The sequence below is a fragment of the Aphelocoma coerulescens genome, chromosome 4 (assembly GCF_041296385.1).
Source record: "Aphelocoma coerulescens isolate FSJ_1873_10779 chromosome 4, UR_Acoe_1.0, whole genome shotgun sequence".
NCBI lineage: Eukaryota > Metazoa > Chordata > Aves > Passeriformes > Corvidae > Aphelocoma > Aphelocoma coerulescens.
The window spans coordinates 2,727,929-2,747,348 of NC_091017.1; the positions used below are offsets into that span (position 1 = coordinate 2,727,929).

The following is a 19,420-nucleotide window of genomic DNA, read 5'->3' on the forward strand; positions in this document are numbered from 1 at the left end:
CTGTTTCCAATCTGGAATAGCTGCTAATATTACCTCTCGCCTCACCCAAAGTGTTTTCAAGGACTTTCAGCTTACACAGCCTACACAGCCTACTACTCCTTTATGCTCTTGGCACTTCACAGGAAGGTTCCTTTGTGTAGGAGTGACGCATTTGTGTCCTCTGTGTACGTTGCAGTGATTGAAATGCATCGGTGTTTTGTGACTCTCGGCTCATTGGGATTCTGATACATGTTTGTGTATTTGTCTGGCCCTGGGGCTGCGATGTTTGCTGCTTGGGCAGATGCGCTGCTTCCTTTATTCAAGGACCCCAAAACAATGGAGAAGGAATCTTGCTTAGGAAGGAATTACTAACTCTAGCTTATACAGTGTGTGCCTAGCTCTGATGCTCTAGTACATTCTCGTTTATTCTCTACAATGTGATGGTCTCATTTTTTGTGATCCAAACCCAAATTCACCCCCATTGCGCACCTTCAGATCCATCCAGCTCATTGTTTGTTCTTTCCATGGTGTAGAATGGAATCACCCCACTGCATGTGGCTTCCAAAAGGGGAAACACAAACATGGTGAAGCTCTTGTTGGATCGTGGAGGGCAGATCGATGCCAAAACCAGGGTGAGTCTTTCTATTCCCTGATTATATTGTCCCTTCTGGGGAATGGACTGGGATTTTTTCCTTGCTTGCTTTTGGGAATTCTTTTTGTGTGTTTGTTTTATGTAGACTGTTTTCTGTGTTATCAGACTAAAGAACAGCTGCTTACATCATACAAGAAAAAGCTGATAAAACTGGTGGTTTTTAGGGAATAAGCCTGTTAGTTGGTCCAACTTTGCATGATGCAAGATGATGCACAGCAAAAGGAAATGGAAGGTCTGGATTCAGCTAAGCCTTTCAGTTGCCTGACTCCTAAATGCCTGTGCCAGTCACGGTATGCCCTGTGGAAGCTCTAGTGAGCTCTAGTGGGCTCAGTCCATTTTTATTGGAGAGCTGATACAGGGACAAGTAACCTCCTCAGTGCCAGCAGCCACATGTCCCTTCCCCAGATAAAGCATGGGGTATTAATTAGGTGACTCTCACTGGCTTCCTCCTCCCAGTTGTCCTCTTGAAATGTCACTCTGCCCTTTATTTATGGGTGATTTCACAGTCATTCAGGGCAAAAAAAAACCAAACCCCATCATGTTGTATGGGCAGGGCTGATTATTTCAAATGGGATTTTGGAATCACCTGAGAAAACATTGTCATTTATTCAGACTGAGCTGCACAGGGCTGGTTCTTGGGAGCTGCTGGTTTTTAGGCAGCTGGTCTGCAAAACTGCATGTCCAAGTGATCAAAAGTGTTTTAGAACACAGAGCTGGACATGAGAGATTTTGTTTAACAAGATAGGAAGGTAGAAGATATTGCAGTCACCTACCCTTGGGGGTTGATTCAACCTCTGCATTTACTTGGATATTAATTACATCAACCATTTATTGCTTCATAAGCTCTGAAGACAGTCATGATTCTTGTGAACTCCATATGCAATTGTGGTTTTGGTTTCTGATTATGAAATGATATCTCACTATTTTTTTTTTTTAAACTACTGCTGATGGAAAAAGCTGCCTCAAGCAGGTGTTCAACAAATCACCCCTGCTGAAATTTTCCACAATAAACACCTAAAATCTCATGGAAAAGAGTAATGAAATGCTAATAATACACTTCAGTCAGGATATTCCACACGCTCCTAAGCATGGCATACAGAGATAGTTCAGTTTGGCCTGCGAAATAGCAGTATTGAATTCACCTGTTTCCTGTTTAATATTTAGATATTCTTCTAGACAGGTTGACACAGATGATTGTGAGGGGTGTTTTGGATTTTAAGAGGTAAAGGTGTTTTCCCTTCCTTGCTCACCTGCAAAGGTCGAGCGCAGTTGTGAATGAATCTGAGAGAGCAGGATTTGCCCGGCATACGTGGGAGGGGCCAGTTTTAGAGTCTTCTCATTGTCTCGGCTCCCTGCCGTGTGTCAGCTGCTACATGGGCTCAAAATGTCAGCACAGAGATATCCCTGCAAACCCATACAGGTATCCTAAGGACCACATATCCCAGCTTGTGCAGTCTCCACAGCTTCCTGTCTCTTTCACCTTCCACCTCCTCCCTGCTCCAGGGCTCATGGTGGCGATCGGTGGCGTGCGCCTCATGGTGGGGAAGATTCCAGAGCTTTGGTTTTGCTGTCCATGTCTTTGTGTCAGCTGTTCAAGTCATTGTGCTGTGTCTCTCCTCTCCCTGTGCTCTGTCTACGCACCTCGTGTGCCTGGCTCTGGCTGGGAGTCCGTAAGGTCTGGAGGAGGCAGGGATGAGTTGCATGTGCTCTGTCTGTGGCAGGATGGACCCGCCTGCCCTGCCGCAGTACTAACACACCTTGCCTTCCCTGCTGCCTTCCCTTTGCCTCCCAGGAACACCTGCCTTCTTCCAGTAGGTCACAGTCACTGCAAAACAGTGGAATTAAAATACTAGGATGTCTCACTGCCAAGTTCTTACGCTCCACACCACATCAAAATAAGCTCTTTAGTTAAAACAGTCCTCGCTGCTTTCATTCTGTTTATTTTTAGCTTGCTTTGTTACATGACATCTGATGCTGCATAAATTAAGATGCAAAACTTATTTTAGAGGGTTGCAGACAAGCTTCAGTACTTCAATTTTGCAAAGTTAATCTGTGGAAGCTTTCCATGTCTGAAAATTTTCCACTGGAATGATTCTTTAGGAGCCCCTGTGTTGTCTAAAAATATAAATTAAAATGTATATTCCTCAAAGGGAGCAAATGATGCATGTGTCCTGCTGTTCCATAGTTAATGCACCATGTCAGACGAAAACCCTGCTTTCTGCAGGAATTAGTATTTTTATTTTCTATACGTTTCAGAATGCATTTGCTGAAACTCTATGGCATTTCTTACAAGGCCTTAAAAGTGTAGAAGTGCTGGTAAATCTCTCGACACACTTATATATTATTTTAAAATAATATTTTACTTATTTTTTTGGCAACTTCTACCGTTTTTTTCTCAACCAAGTCCTAATTAAGTTTTTACAATGTGCAATTTAATTTCTCTTTTATATTGTATCCAAAGCAGAAATGGAAACTCCATTGTCAGCTACCATAATAGGATACTTGTATTAGTACTATCTGTTAGAGATAGTATTATAATATTACATAATAAAAGAATACTGTCTTTAACAATAGATAATTATTGTATTATAATAAAATATTAAAATATTATTTTAACATATATTATTATATAATACCTGGTGTATGTTTTGCAACTTCCATTTACATACAAGCCTTCCCTTGACTCATATTCACTAAATAATTAATGAGTAAAGTTTCCCATACTAAAATATTTCATATTCAAAATTTTACTCAAACGTGTATTTTCTATGTGTTTACATAAGTAAGAATTTCAATGACATCATTTTATTTAAAATTTTAATATTTGGCCAAAATTCTTACCCATGCAACTTCTGATGGTTAGTTAGAGTTATGGGGTCAGAAAAATTGTGCAGAAATTTTTTCTCTGAAAGATGGTGGAAAGTTTAATTTATGATTAATTTTCTGTCAGGTGATCAATGGTAGTGTGGCAATTGCCACTTCTCACTTTGGGAGGGAAGGAAAGCATTTACAGCCTTCCTGGAACACACTAAGGATTGTTACAGGGAGAATTATTGTCAGCATTTAAAAGCAATTTTAGCATGGCCAAAATGCTTATATTTCTATTTTAAAAAGTCCTTATATAATGGAATCATTATAATATGTACTTTCAGAATATGGAACTGTTGCTGACTATGTCAGGGTTTTAGGAATATTCTTTCTGAATGCAGTTTTTGTATTATCTCTATTTTTGTCATCTCTAAAAATTGCAGGAGGAAAAAAAAGAGCAAAAATATGAGGCTTTTTCAGTTCTGCATGCTTTTTTGCTTTTAAAACACAGTGTTATTCACAGGCTTTTATCACCTTGCTGGAATTTCCATTTTTGTGGGAGTAAGCAAACACCCTTCAAAGGGGGAGGAACGCTCTCACCTGTCTCCGCCACTGAAGTTGTCACACGTTTACTGTTTTTTCTATTCAATCTTGCCAACATCGAAATTAGATTTTTCTTGGTTTGGGACTTTTCTTTAGACTCCTCTTGTAGGCTTTCATCCTGAATGTTTGCAGCTGAATAAAATTTGTGCAATGAAAGAGAGGATCTAGTCTTGGAAGGGAAAGCTTTTTGTGTGGGAAGGTAAGCACGTTGTGTGCCCAGAGCGTGGCAGCTGGAGCGGGGATGGGCGTGGGGATGGTGGAGAAGGCCTGGTGCACCATTTGCGTTGGAGAAGGGCCATGGAAAGAGGGAGGCTCAGCTGGAGCAGAAAGAAGTGGCAGGTCAGTCACGGAGATGAACGGTACCAGTGGGAAAATGAGGGAAACTGGGAGGTGCCACTCAGATTTGGTTGGTTTGAGTTGTTTGGTTTGGGTTTTTTTGTGGGGAATGTGCTTCAGATGCCCCCTAACACTCATTCTGGAAACCTATTGAGATTTATTAGTAATACTATCTCCTTTTGCAGATCTGCATCCTGACAAAATAGGCTTGGCTCTGCTATTTTCATATGGGAGTGGTAACCATTGTAGCAGGATCCTCGCCCTGCCTTGGCACTGTGCTCTGTACAGTGTTTGTTCCTGCAGTAATGCTGCTGTGACATTTTCTCCTCATCTTCCTACATGCACAGAGCACTAATAATTTATCAGTTTTTGCTGTTCATAAAGCCATGTTAGATTATAAATATCACAATGCAGATATTTCCTATAAAAAATTCAGTGGCTTCATATCATGTTTGCAAGGGAGTGGGAAGGGGTTTTGTATGGATTGTCTAAGCAAGTTATATAGATAATGACTGTTATTTGGAGTTATTTATGTTACTATTTTAATACTCAAACAAGCACATGGTATATTTTTTCCTGTATTTTTCAAATTCGTGCTGTGAATGGCAGACCTGGAGGAATATTTACAGCATGTTTAATTATGCCAAGAGCTTAGAGCAAGAGGGAGACTTGCCTCGTTCATTTTTAAAGAGATGAGGTTTAGTCATAATGAAAAATGAACAAATTAAAAGCCTCTTATTTGCTGAGAAAATTTAGACAATTTTGCATGTTTGACACTTGGAATACTAAAATTTTACTTCACTCTTATGAAAATGAGAACATGCATGCAGCTGCAGTTTAGAATAGTTCTTTGATAACTTGGCCTTTGATGTTTATGTCTATCATCAGTTTTTGGTCTAATGAGCACTGAATGTGAGCAACTGCCCTGTGAAGGTGCTGCCCACATCATTTCCCATTAAAAATCCCTCATAAACACAGCTTTTTTTTTGTGTCAGTGTCTCTGGTAAGCTGAAGGAAAGCATTTGTGCAATGACCAAATAATTAATCTTTCTAAGCCCTACAATTAGGAGTCATGCACAGAATTCAGAATTAATTTTGCAGGTTAAAAAATGACCAGTGACTGATTTTCAAGGAAAAAAAGGCACAAGTTTACCTTCTATTTTGAGAACCATTTAAGGGAGAGTTAGGACTGATGGAATTTCCTGGCTTCCATGCACACAGAGTGGATTGTATTGTCCTTTCTAAGGGTGACCCAGCTGTTGGTTACATTGCAGAGTGTGAATTAGGAGAGTACCACATATGGAAACAGCAGAACACCAGGTGTGGGGTGTCACTGGGGAGATAGAAACATTTAACTCTTCATTCCACACAGTCTGGCGTGAGGAGATAAATGCTGAACTTCTTTAAACATAAAATTGCTGAATTTATTGTCTCCTGGCATGGCAGCCTTTGTGTTTATGGGATATCCATTATCTGTGCTTCAGCGTCTGTGCTCATCTGACCCAGGGTTGGCTGTCCTGTCAAATGATGTTCCTGATGTATTGGTCATTGTATGTTCTTTAATTAGCAAAGGAATGATTGAAAAAGTACTTAGGCAAACTCTTGCAGTTGATTTGAGAGCATTGAGGCTCATTGCAAATAGATAATCTCAAAATAGATAATAGATAATTTCAAAAAAGGATTTGTTTGGTACACCAGTGTCTCTTCATGTTGGCTCGTGTCAGCTTGTCTGCATTGTTTTCTGTACTAATTCTTCTACTATAACAGATTTCTCTCGGCACTTTCCCTCATCTTTGAATAAAACATACAAGCAAAAGAATTTTAAGTATTAAATATACAATAATTTTAAAATATACATGCTGTTTTCCTCAGAGCAGAAAGAGGAAAGGGAAGAGGGTTCTGTGGGAAGTCCACAAAACAGCTATGGCAGGGTAGAATAGGATAGGGTATCTCTGCTTTTAAAGGGAACTGTAGATAAGAACAAAGTAGAAATAATGTTTTAAAATTATTTAGGCTTTTTTTTTTTGTTTTAGCCAGACTTTCTTGTAGAGTTCATGTCCTTCTTAGCTTGTAGTTTTGTTCTTTTTCTCCCTCTCGGGATTTGTCCTGCTTTTTTTTTTTTTCAAGGATTCGCCACCATGCAGATAGGGAAAGCGAACCTCCTGCACTGAAGAAGCACACATTAAAAATGTAGAGCACAAGAGGCAGAAACTGGAAAGAAATAACAAATAAACACCTTCCCTAGAAATGCATTTGGGATATATCCTTACCTTAGTAAGGACAGTGGGAGTTATCTGTATGAATCTCTCTGGCAATGAGATGATAATATACCTCAGTTGTTCACAAAAAGATTTGGTTTAGAGGACTCTGAAGTTTCAGTGCATAAAAACCCAAGTAAAGTAGTTACACCTCATTCTTCACACTGACCCCCTCTGCCAGGTCCTGAAGGCCGCAAGTTCTGCTTTTGGGTTTGATCTTGCATCTGTTGAATTTCACTGTAAAGCTTCTGTGGGATTTAGGGATACCTCTGAGACTGTGAGCTCCAAGGCACAACTAATCCTGTCAGTGTGTCTCAAAAGCCTCTGGTAGTGTGAGGGAGAAAAATTCCTTCTGCAGGCTTCAGTACCTTGGAGCAGTGGAGCTTTGTGGTGTGCTGCTCACTTGGAAAGGGACTCTGTGTTTTGGAAACCAGGCATGAGGGAGGCTCTGCTTCTTGGAACTGCCTTTTGTAGAGTGTTACAGGGCTGAAATGAGGTTGCAATTGCAGTGGTAGTGTAGTCCAGAGCTACTTTTAATTTAAAAACATAGTGATGCAGGTTTCCTCGAAATCCCAACAAGGTAAACAGTCTGTCTGTGTATGAAGCAGGGTCACCAGCTCATGCTTAGTGCCATGTTTTTGGAGTTCTGCTACTTTGTAAGTCTCTGTGTAATTCAGACCAGTATATTGTCCTTTTAATCAAGCTGTTACTGGATTCTTCAGTGGGCTCCTTAGAGTAATAGCATTGATGTCACCCAAGATGAGCAGCATGTCTGAAAGGGAGAAGGCTTTTCTTGTGATTAAAAACGATTCCCGTTTCACCTTTGTAAAGCCACCTCTGTTGAGTGAGTGTTGATGACATCTCTGGGTGCATGTGTGAACAATACTGAGGGCTAATGAGATGAAAGCTTGACTTTTCATATCCTACGTGTTACCTTTCTGTCATTCAGCACTAATTTTCTTTCATAACCATTTTTCTAGCCTCATATTTATTTTTCTGCATGAAGTCCCAACTGTACAAAAGCTACATAGAATTCATTCTCCCATCCAAATTGTTCATCAGCACATCTTTTACTGCCACTTATGTGATCATTAATAGTAGCCTGACCAAGTCTTTTGGTACAGAATGGTGTTTTGCAATGGAAAAAACCATTGTGGAGTTGGTGGTCTCACAGCAATTTTAGAAAATAACTGTTAGCTCTCTGTTCACCCCTCAATCTCAGAAATGAAAGATTTGTTTCTACTTGTTTCTCTCTTTTTCTCTTGTTTTAAAATCTTCTTTTTCTTGACGCCGTTTAAAAGAAAAAGAAAATTCTAGAGCAGATTTTCTAGTATGAACATTGCTTGTTTCATCCCTGCTTCAAAAACAATCCAAAGGACAAGGGTTGATTTATGGAGCATCCTCAACCCAGTAAGCATTACCCAGGGAGAGGCAATGCAGTCTCAAAGCCATGCAGAGAGGGGAGGGGAGGGGAGGAGGCAGTGAATCCTCACATTATCCTCTTTGAGAAGAGATTTCAGTACACAACAGGCTTCCTCTCCCAAACAGTAACCTTAGGGTGTCCTTTACTGGTGCAAGGAAGAACAGGGATGAAGCTTCACGTTGTGGAGCCAGCTTCAGTTAGGAGTCAAAAAAGGAGCTTTTTCACACATGTGGGGCTGCATTCCTGGAAGCTTGTTCCCCAGAGTTCCAGGATGGACAGCTGGGGACATGCTCATTTATTTTCTCTCCTTCTATTTTAAGGATGGACTCACCCCACTGCACTGTGCTGCACGAAGTGGCCATGACCAGGTTGTGGAGCTGCTCCTGGAGCGAGGTGCCCCACTGCTGGCACGGACCAAGGTGTGTGTGTGCCCTGTTAGAGCATGTGAACACCTCTGTGTAACCTTCCACAGAACTTTCAGTGTCAACTGAGAGGCCAAGGAAGAGGACTGGAACGTACCTGTCCTCCCAAAGGAGATGTATTAATGGATAGAATGATCCAAAAAAAGCTTTTCTTACATAATGAGGCACTATCCTTTCCAAGTATATGAAAAGCATACACTTGTTTGCCCGTCTCTCTAATACCAGACTACACACATGATGTGGAGTGCTACTGCCAGCAGCACCTCGCAATAACAGATGTCCTTCTTATATGTGCCCCAGTCTAAGTGAGGGTTACTAGAAGTTGTTGTTCTGTTCTCTTTTGTCACAGAATGGACTCTCCCCACTCCACATGGCAGCCCAGGGGGACCACGTGGAATGTGTCAAGCACCTGCTGCAGCACAAGGCTCCCGTGGATGATGTGACACTGGACTACCTGACTGCCCTGCATGTGGCTGCTCACTGTGGCCACTACCGAGTCACCAAACTCCTGCTGGACAAGAGAGCCAACCCCAACGCCCGTGCCCTGGTAAACCTGTCCCACCTGGCTCACGTAACAAAGCTGGCCAGTAGCTCTTACCAGGAAAGCTAAGTGAGAACTGTCAGCAAACTCCACAGCCTTAAATAGGTGCAGTAGCCATAGGGGTGTCACACCTGCTGGTTACCAGTGCTGTGCCTTGTATCCTTAGGCCCAGTCACGGAATACATCCTGTTGCAAGTGTCTGTAGTGTCAGGTCTGGAAGCTCTGCAGAGTCCCTAAAATCAGAGCTGCTTCTAGCTGATGTTGATTTATGCATTGGTGTTTTATTGAATTCATGGTGCAGTTTTCCATACCAGGTGTACAATACACGAATAATTTATGAGTTTTCAACTGATTCAGTAAGTTAATTGGCATAGGGAAATCTTATAAAAAAGCTAATATTTCTGCATTTATCAAATTGTGACATTTTCCTCTGTAGGTGCCATTTTTCTTTCTTTGCAAAAAGCAGTTCTTATGTTTACAAGACACCAGGTATGATTCCTTTCACTCTCTGATCGAACCATTGCCCCTAATAAGAAGAAAAACATCGCATTTAATTCTGAAAACATTTCAAGAGTCTTTAATGTATCCATTAAAGATGGATACATTAAGATTAAGATGTTCAGATGATACATTAAGATTCCAGTTTTCTCTACTAGGAACTGTCAGCTGCCTGGGAGTTCATATACCAGTATACTGCACTCTGTCAGGGAAGGAGAGAGTCTGTGAACACTTGAGATGCTCCTGCGTGGCCGGAGTTCTGCCATTGCCTGCTGCATTGGGGGCCTCCACAGAACTCCCACCGCAGGGCACTCGGATGCCTTCCCCAGCTTCCTGCCTACAGTAGGATTCACTATTTTTCTGTGTAGGCTCTCTCTATCCTTTACTTCCTTGGAACTGACACAATTTTCTTCTGCCATCTCATTTTTCTTGGCTCTTCTATACCCACAAATCCCATAGCCCCCTTTGCTTCCTCCTCTTGTACTTTTCTTGCTTTGTCTTTCTCAGTGCCATGTTCACTTGGTTGATCTTTTTTGACACTGTTTCCATCCTTTCTTGTTTTTCTTGCCAGTCTTCTGATTATCTCTAGCTGCACTTTTCCTCAGCTACCCACACGTACCCCCTACATCTTCTTTCTTTCCTTCCATGACCAGAAGTATATCTTCTGTTTCCCTCCCTGTGAAACATCTGAAACAAAAGGAGAACCCCCTCAGGCCTCTGCTCTCTTCCCATCAAACTGGTTTTCTCTCCCCCCGCCACACTCATTTTCTCTCTCTCCCATCAGGGACTTGTCGCCTCTGGCTTGTTGGTAGTGTTTAATATATTAAATGAAGCTCATAATTTCTGTTAGTGATACATTTTTTTCTGCCTTCTCCTCTCCCCCATCAAACTGTTCCTGACTTAAATAGAAGTAGCAAAATTAAATCAACTGAGGTGGTAAAATTCAGTGAAAAATGTGCAAACTTCTGAAACACTAAAACTCCCTTAGAAACATATTGAGAGATGTTGTGTGGGAGGTAAAATATCAAATGGTTTTGATTCTTTCTTTAGAAATTGGAGAAAGAGTAATAAAATACAGCAGAGTCTGGTAGTGGAATAAATATTATAAAGAATTAATTTTCAGCTACATTTAAGAAAATAATTGTTAATGTTTGCAGAATGCTTTGGGCATACAAGCACTATGTGAGTTCTCAGCTTTTTCAATGTGTATATGCTTTAAAGCACCTTCCAATCAACTAGTAACTAACATTTCCTTTAACAGAAGCAGCCTGTAGAGTAATTGTCATGTGATTATCTCTTCCCATAAACTAAGATTTCACTGCTAGGTTCTGGTTACTGCTGGTTGCTTGTTTGGCAGTACTGATCCTCTTCATTAGAAAATGGAGCAATTTTTCAACATTATCTAAAAAATGTTACCTGCGCTTTTCACTAAAATGTTCACGTGTGGTGAGTAATGTGCTTGTTCAGCTTCAGGCACACTCTTAACCTGCTTTAATGGTCATCAGATTATCACGTCACCACAGCTGAAGGGGTGGTTCTTTATTTAAGGTACACACACACTTAAACATGGATATTACGCCTTAGGTTGATGTATAAATATAAAACTAAATACACACAGATGCTTAGATTATAAGTAAAAAGGCAAATTAAGGTGGAATCTGGAGGAAGTACTCTATTCCTCTCTTTCTCAGTTTAAGTGGCTTCAAACTGAAAGAGAGTAGATTTAGGTTAGATATTAGGGAGAAATAAGAATTTCTCCCTGTGAGAGTGGGGAAGCCCTGGCACAGGTTGCCCAGAGAAGCTGTGGCTGCCCCGTCCGTGGAAGTGTCCAAGGCCAGGTTGGATGGAGCTTGGAGTAACTTGGTCTAGTGGAAGGTGTCCCTGCATGTGGTAGGATGTGGAACAAGATGGGCTTTTCCAACCCAAACCTTCTGTGATTCCATGGTTCTCCTATAGCGGTATAGGAAATGCTTTATAAAGGCACTGATTCCAAAGCGACCGCTGTAATTTCTTAGATTTCCCTTGTGTTAGGCAATCTTGGGAAGCACTGTGAGTGCCTCTTACAGACACATGTGCAGCCTCAGGAACCACATGCACACACATGTGCAGTCGGCAGTCAGGGTGGGCGTATGTGTGCATGAAGTGTGGAGGCGGAGGTTCACTTTCTCTCCCCTGCCTGGGAAGAAAGCAGCAGCACTGCTTTGTTGTGCCTCAGATAGTGGGAGATGTCTGTAATTCATAACCTGTTGTGCTTAAAGAACAGTTGCTTGTGGTAGTCTAACCCTTGTACTCCCAGCGTGCCAGCATGGAGCTGTGTGGGAAGTGTAGCTGCATGTTTCTAACTAACACCACTGTCTTTTGCACAGAATGGTTTTACTCCACTGCACATTGCCTGCAAGAAAAATCGCATCAAAGTCATGGAACTCCTGGTGAAATACGGGGCTTCAATCCAGGCTATAACAGAGGTAGCAAAATGCTTCATGTCCTGAAGAAACATTCCTTCTCTCTCTCTCTCTCCTCTTTTGCTTCCTTTTTTCTGTCTCTCCTGTCATGCCTCACTTTCCTGTATGTTTTATTTAAACGAAGAAGCCCATCCCTCCAACCGTGCAGAGGAGTAAAACTGCTCTTGCTTTGTTTCGCAGTCGGGCCTCACACCAATACACGTGGCTGCATTTATGGGCCACTTGAACATAGTCCTCCTTCTGCTGCAGAACGGAGCCTCTCCCGATGTCACTAACATTGTGAGTATGGCTTTCACTAGAACCATCTGCTCAGGACCCACATAGAGTCTCTGGGCTACCATGTGGCTCAACCCAAGGTCACAGTTTAGTGACACTTTATTGCATTCTAGGACAAATTATTGTAGCACTTCTAGTGAAGAGGGGAAAGTGATGGCTGTATGTGTCATTATAAGCCATCTCTGTTTTCATGTATTCTACAACAATGCTTGTGTAGGTAAAGTTTTCCTTAGAAACGGACAAAGCTCACCAAAAACATCCAAAGTGGATTATAAGCCAAATCCCACAGAGTCTGTGTTTCTGTTCTGAAGGATGAAATTCGAGTCCAAATGGCTCTAATTTCTGCCTGCATAACTTCACTGGCTGTCATGAAATTGTGTCATTCCTGTCAGTGAAAGAGTATAAAATGCTTAAACCCCAACAATTAAACAAAAAGCAAAACCGGGAAACTCAAGTTGTTCCTCTTAGGCAGGAAATTCCAGGAACTGGTGTTTAAATCTGGACAATGTGACCTTTGGGAGATAGCACAAAATGCAGAACCTGACTTACCACAGAAATCAGTGTTTGTATACCAACAGCCTCTAGTTACCAAGAAAAATAACAACAAAAACAGCATTATGATTTTTTGAGATGTATTTCATAATATATTTTACTGTTTGAATTTGTCAGTATAAACAAATATTCAACTTGGGAGCCACTTGTATTTTGAAAGCAGCTTTTTACAATACGTAAGGTTATAGGTAAGTGTTACCAACAACAAAACCAACAAAAATTTGGTAGTCCAGGTGCACTGGACTCATTAGTTTTTCTCAGTTGGAAAAATCTTACATGGAACCCAGTAAAATTGTTGAGCATGTGGACTTGTTTATGTGAATCATTAAAACAGACTTTTCATACTTCTTTTATAGAAGCAGTTTTTATATAAGAATTTTATTAATAATTAAAAAAACAACACAAAATTCTTGTGGAAGCAGTTAAAAATACTGTGTTACCAGACATTTGTGTGCAAGGTTTAACACTTCACAATTTCTGCTACACAGATGTCTTGGCTTTCACTTGGTAAGCTGAGGTTCCCTGTTGAATTACTGTTTCCAAAACCTAAATTGCTTTGCTAATTCAGGCACAAAAGGGTCATTGGAGAAATTTAATCTTTATAGTGTTTTTCACATCTTAAACAGCTCATTCTCCAGGTAATAAACTTTATATATAGATAGAATTATTAAGATTTGTAGCTAGGGTAGTGGGATATTGTTTGTTGCATACTTAGTAATCACAGGCAGTAGTATAATGTTAATTTAAAAATGAAAAGATAAGTCCTGGTTAAGAGGGTTTGCTGTAATTAAAAGTTCCTATTAGCAGGCAAGCTTAGGCTGCTTCTTTCCCTACATCTAGACAAGGACAAGAAGGTGTGGTTCCTGATTCTGATGTAAAAGATTTTGACTAGTGTGTTCATTTTGGCAGTTTCACTTTAATTGATAATCAAGGGCACAAAGACCTTACAATAGAATATTCTCCAGGTCTGGTGTAAGAAAAATTAACAATTAAGACAATAAATGGTGGGTCCTGCTGTGTACTCATGATATAACAGATGAATAGAGCTCTCCTGGTTTTGGAACTGTCCCAGGACCTGATGTACCAGATACTGGTGAGAGCTGCACAGGGACTGTTTCAGTCCACTTTGGGACACTGCACTCGAAGAAGAGAGCCCAATTAAACTAGGAATGCTATCCTCAAGGAACCCTCATTTTCAGCGTTTTTTGGAAAACCTATGCAAAAAGTAAATGCTTTGAATATTCCTGATCTGGAATTCCATATCACTCCAGTCAGCTTTTCAAAATTTCATATTCTTCAAATTCTGTGAGCTACAAAAGGCTTGAAACTAGATTGATTCCACAGCCTGTAGACAGAGCCACACTGCTGAGCACAGATTTTACACATTTCATGTGCTGGCTGAGTTGTGCTCAGCCATTGCAAGGCCTTCTTAATGCTGCCAGCTCCACACAGCGTGCAGGAAGGTACCATCTGGAAGAATATCCCCTTCCATCTTGAGGCTCCTGTGCCGTGCAATCCCTGGAGAGGCTCAGTGTGCTCTCATCTCCTGTGCGGCACGTGAGCCGATGCCCTGTTACGTAGAAAGCTGAGGGGCATATGTGACCAGGGCAAGTCTACCTGACAGAATTTTCTGAAGCTGAGATTTTCATTCTGTCCCTCAGTGGTTATGTTTGTCTGGGATTGCCCAGCTGCCAAACCAAGGCATCCCCAGGTACAGTGACACATGCTCACACCCCACCTTGGGGCTGGAGCCAGAGTCTGAGAAGGAGGGCAGAAGGATGGGTCTCAGCACAAGTTGTCATGGGTGGGACTGACACTGGCAAAGCTCTTTCTTCGTGGAGGTTTAGGACACTGATAAGCTTTTGCTCTCCTGCAGCGTGGAGAAACTGCTTTGCACATGGCGGCACGCGCCGGGCAGGTGGAAGTGGTTCGCTGCCTCCTGAGGAATGGGGCCCTGGTTGATGCTCGAGCCAGGGTAGGTGTTCTGCTTGCAATGTTTTTTGCTTCCTCTTAAAACCATGGCTGAAGCAGTCACTCTCCACTTCCCTCTCCTCCATGAGTCCATTTTTATTGTTATTGCTTCCTACGAGTGTGCAAGACAAATGCATAGGAAGGTCTGTGGGGAGCAAGGAAGATAAGCGTGCTCAGGGCGGCTCCACCCGCGCTAACAACCCACTCGATTTGAGTTGTAGGAAGAACAGACCCCGCTGCACATCGCCTCTCGCCTGGGCAAGACGGAGATTGTGCAGCTGCTGCTGCAGCACATGGCCCACCCCGATGCCGCCACCACCAACGGCTACACCCCGCTGCACATCTCTGCCCGCGAGGGGCAGCTCGACGTCGCCTCCGTGCTCCTCGAGGCGGGCGCCTCGCACTCCATGTCCACCAAGGTAAGGCAGAACGCTTCAGATCCGTGTGCCAGTGGCACAGGAGGAGGTCTGTGCCGTGATGAGCGTGCTTTCACGCTGAGAAATTGAAGTTGTTTGGGCTTTTTATTTTGTTCTTATTTAATTGGCAACAATTCAGTAGACTGGAGTGATGTATCACAAGTTAATCAAATTTCAACTTATTTTGCTGTCCTCTAAAATTGGGTTTGGTTCCCACTGAAGCCAAATGCAGTTAATGATAAATACATTGTCCCAACAGGTTTAAAATGTCCTTGTTTCTCCCTTTCCCTTTGTCTCACAGGGAGGGCTCTCTTGGGCTAAATTTCCAAAACAGAAAAAGGGATGGCAATGACACATTCTTTATGTACAGGCCTCCTTTTATTCTTCAATATCTTCTTTACTTAAATAGTAAAGTAATTCTGCCCTGTGCTAGCTGAAAGGAATGTTCCTAAAGCATAGAAGTCAGCATCTGTCCAGTCACATCGCATGCTGAATCTGTTTTCTAAAATGAGGTGTCATGTGACACAACAGGCCATTTTGTTTGGGATAATAAAAGACATGCTCTCCAGAATCACTAGTGGGTTTTTTAGCCAAAAATGGTACCAATAGACTCCTAACAGAGAGATGAACATGTAAGAAAATAGATAGCTGTGAAGAGAATTATATACCAAGATATCTTTTCCAAATTTAAAGCATTTGGTAAGTGAGAACCACTTATTTTTCACTATTTATAGAAATACCCTTGGTTTTAGAGCTGGAGCTTAAAACATGTTTATGAACAACAGGGTGTCTTCTACGATTTAGAAGACTAAACCAGCAATTTTCAAATTATGATCCATGGATTACTGGGAGTGCTTGCTGTTCTCCTTTTATCCAGCTATTAAACGACATTAGAATGGCTAAAAATACACTAAATACTTCCCTAATTTCCCATATTGCTTGATGGCAATTAGTATTTCAGGAACATTCTATAATTATGAATAGGCGAAGATGAAGCCTAGTAGATAATATCTTTATGGACCTGTGATTTGTGAACTGAAAATGTTTGAGATTACCCAGTATAAACTCCTTCTGACGTGGGATTAATGGAACTAAATGATAATGATAATAAACATTAAACATCACTTATGTGCCACGCAAATAGGTCATTGCAGCTTCCCAAAAGTACTGCCAGGCAGCGGTGCAGCCTGCCACCTACTGTCGTACATCCATGAGCTTTCCTAACCAATTTTTCAATTAAAACAGGCAAAAAGAAGGGGTTTTTTTAGCTTCAGTAAAACTTTGTGAATGTATGAATACATAAATCCAAGTGCAAATAATTTTTCATCAAACCCTAATGGAGGAAGAGATTTGGAGTTTGGAGGTTTTTTTCGATGAATTTAGTTGGCATTTCATTGTTATGGGCAATGACTGATGCAGGAAATACTTTTAAAGCTGTCACCATGGAACAAAAAAAAAGGTGAAGCTGATTTGGGGTGTAAATTTGAAGAAGTGCCTTCATTGCCCCCACGCAGTGTGTGTTGCTAGTGCAGTCTGTATCAGACAAGTGTCTGCCAGCCTGACAGCACATGGAAAGGGAAGAATAATAAAAGGGAAAGTATTTTCTTGTGTTTTGTGCTTCTCAAACTGATTTCGAGGGAGGCTGCTCTTTCTAGGTTTAGCTGTTGATTCTGAGGTAGAAGAATAAGCGCTTAACACATAGTTCTTAAACAAGAGATGTCAGCATGACCTTTAACACACACGTCGGTGTTTTATCTCCTGGAATTTTTCAGAAGGGATTCACACCGTTGCATGTGGCAGCCAAATATGGGAGCCTGGAAGTGGCAAAGCTCCTGCTGCAGCGTCGCGCCTGTCCCGATTCCGCTGGCAAGGTACTGCTGGGGAAGAAAAAGTCAGATGTATGTCAGATTCTTCCTTAAGGAAGAACTGTGTGAAATACGCACCCCAAGAGGGCTGCAGCTGCTTTTGCACGGTGCCTGTGGCTTTGTTGGGGTCATGTCTCCCCCGGGTGATGGTTGAGTGCTGCTACCCAGCATGTTGGGTTTGGGTCCGTGGCAGGTGGCTGCTTGGCTGCTCTGAGGGCAAGTATGCATCGGTGGCTCAGAAAGCAGTGGTTCCATCAAGCTACCTAAATTCCCAATGGATAAACACAGGAGCAAAGCCCAGGTTTTCCCTGGTGTAGTGTGATGGAAGCCTGCGGCTGCCACCCTGGTTGGCCTGGTACACTGCTTCTCCCCGCTAACAGCCAGCTGCCTGCCATGGCCTTGCTGTCCATCCCCATTGCCCCCCCCCCCCCCCCCATCCCCTCTGTCCCTTGCAGCCTCCTGGACCTTCCATCCCACCGCACCCCGGTCCCCTCCATCCCGTTTCCCCCCGTCTCCCGTTGCCGTTGCTCGCCCGCGCCCCATCCCGTAACGCCCTAACGCCGTCACCGCCCTTTCAGAACGGCCTCACGCCGCTGCACGTGGCGGCGCACTACGACAACCAGAAGGTGGCGCTGCTGCTGCTGGAGAAGGGCGCCTCGCCTCACGCGACCGCCAAGGTGAGCCCGCCCGCCCCGAGGGGAGCCTGAGGGGAGCTGGCCCCGACGCAGCCGCGGCGCAGCCGCCGGTCCCTTCGCTAACGTGCAGCATTGGCAACGGCGTTAGAAATGTATATTCCGACAAGGAAGATGGGGAATGAGCACAAGGGGAATTCATTCCAGGTTTAGGAGCAGTCTTGTGGTGTTAGTGCGTACGTGAGGGCAGCCCTGAGGGAGACCCTGAGGGGCAGCCCTTACACTGAGGGGACTCAGTCCCACCAGAGTTTTAGTCACGGTTGGAAGTTACTTCACTATTGTGCAATGTTAGCAATGGCATTAGAAATTTCATTCTGCGGTTAGGAGTGGTGTTGTGGTATCACTGTGCGGGCGAGGGGAGCTCTGAGGGGACACTGTGGAGCCCTGAGGGCACCCAGCCCTGTTAGAGCTTTGGTCACAGCTGGAAGTCACCTCACTGTTGTGCAATATTAGCAATGACTTTAGAAATGTGTATTCTGACCATGCACACTAATCATTCCAGCGGTAGGAGTGGTGATGTGCTATCGCTGTGTAAAGCAAAAGCTGCTAAAAGGGGAAAATGGTGACCAGATGGGTGCAATACCAGAGAGTGTCCTGCTCTCTGCAGAGCTGCTGATCTACAGGCTTCCAGGAAACGTTCAAGGCTTGTATTGGGAATGTGGTTTCCACGGCAGTGCATGGAAAGCAGGGTAGTTTGGGAAACTCCCACTTAAAAAAACCCAACAAAACAACCACAGGCCAACTCAGCCAAGTACCCCCACGGGATCTGTGTGCTGGCACCCAGGATTTTTCTCTCGTGATGTGTTATAAAGCGATTAGGAAGTTGTCTTATTGCCAGAAAATGCTATTCTACTGTGCTTAAATGGTTAATTCGATCACAAAAACATTCCACCCCATTGCTGTTTCTAGCCTGTGACTGGCACATGTATTAAAATTCCATATGCAAACACATCTCTACCCACATGCTCTGAAAAAGCATGATGTGATGAAAAGTGTGCACCCATCACTCATCACGGGGAATGTCACTCATCACTCAAAAGGGATTTTTGCAACATAGGTTGTACCAAATATAGGTGTCAAACTCGGGATAGTTTGAAGGTATTGGTGGAACAGTCCTGCCCACCCTGGTGAGGGCTGGCTTTGTTCTGGTTTAGGCGGCGAAAATAACAGGCGGACAAAGCAACACAACAGCAGGGCCATGTGGGACGTGTCTGGCCTTGAAAATTTAATGAACTCTCATCTCTAATAGCAGGGGTAACATCAAATAATACTGTTTTACGGTGCCTGACTTCTTAGGCTTATATGGCTGTTGTGGTAACTTTATTTTCCTTTTGTTTCCTGGCTGGTGTCAGAATGGATATACGCCTCTGCATATTGCTGCCAAGAAAAACCAGATGCAGATAGCTACCACTCTGTTGAACTACGGGGCTGATACCAACATTTTGACCAAGCAAGGGGTCACCCCACTTCATTTGGCCTCCCAGGAAGGTCACACTGACATGGTAACTTTGCTTTTGGAGAAAGGATCCAACATCCACGTGGCAACAAAGGTAATTCACATTTGGAGACGAAGTATTGTGGGTGGGAGTATCCAGTAAGATGCGACGTTTGTGTCCGTAACAACATGCACCAGAAACCCGAGAGCTACAGTCTGAAATAATTCAGT

The 19,420-nt window shown here is 42.8% G+C and overlaps 1 protein-coding gene across 9 annotated transcripts in view; it reads left to right on the plus strand.

Annotated features, from left to right (window-relative positions):
- Positions 1-19,420, plus strand: part of ANK2 (ankyrin 2) — a 129,582-nt gene that overhangs the window by 39,606 nt on the left and 70,556 nt on the right. For all 9 annotated transcript variants that reach the window (XM_069012491.1, XM_069012484.1, XM_069012487.1 and 6 more), the window contains 10 exons: positions 513-611; positions 8,380-8,478; positions 8,831-9,028; positions 11,887-11,985; positions 12,163-12,261; positions 14,687-14,785; positions 15,003-15,200; positions 16,970-17,068; positions 17,641-17,739; positions 19,107-19,304. In XM_069012491.1, coding sequence (XP_068868592.1) covers positions 513-611; positions 8,380-8,478; positions 8,831-9,028; positions 11,887-11,985; positions 12,163-12,261; positions 14,687-14,785; positions 15,003-15,200; positions 16,970-17,068; positions 17,641-17,739; positions 19,107-19,304 — 1,287 coding nt within the window. The remainder of the gene's footprint in view (positions 1-512; positions 612-8,379; positions 8,479-8,830; positions 9,029-11,886; positions 11,986-12,162; positions 12,262-14,686; positions 14,786-15,002; positions 15,201-16,969; positions 17,069-17,640; positions 17,740-19,106; positions 19,305-19,420) is intronic.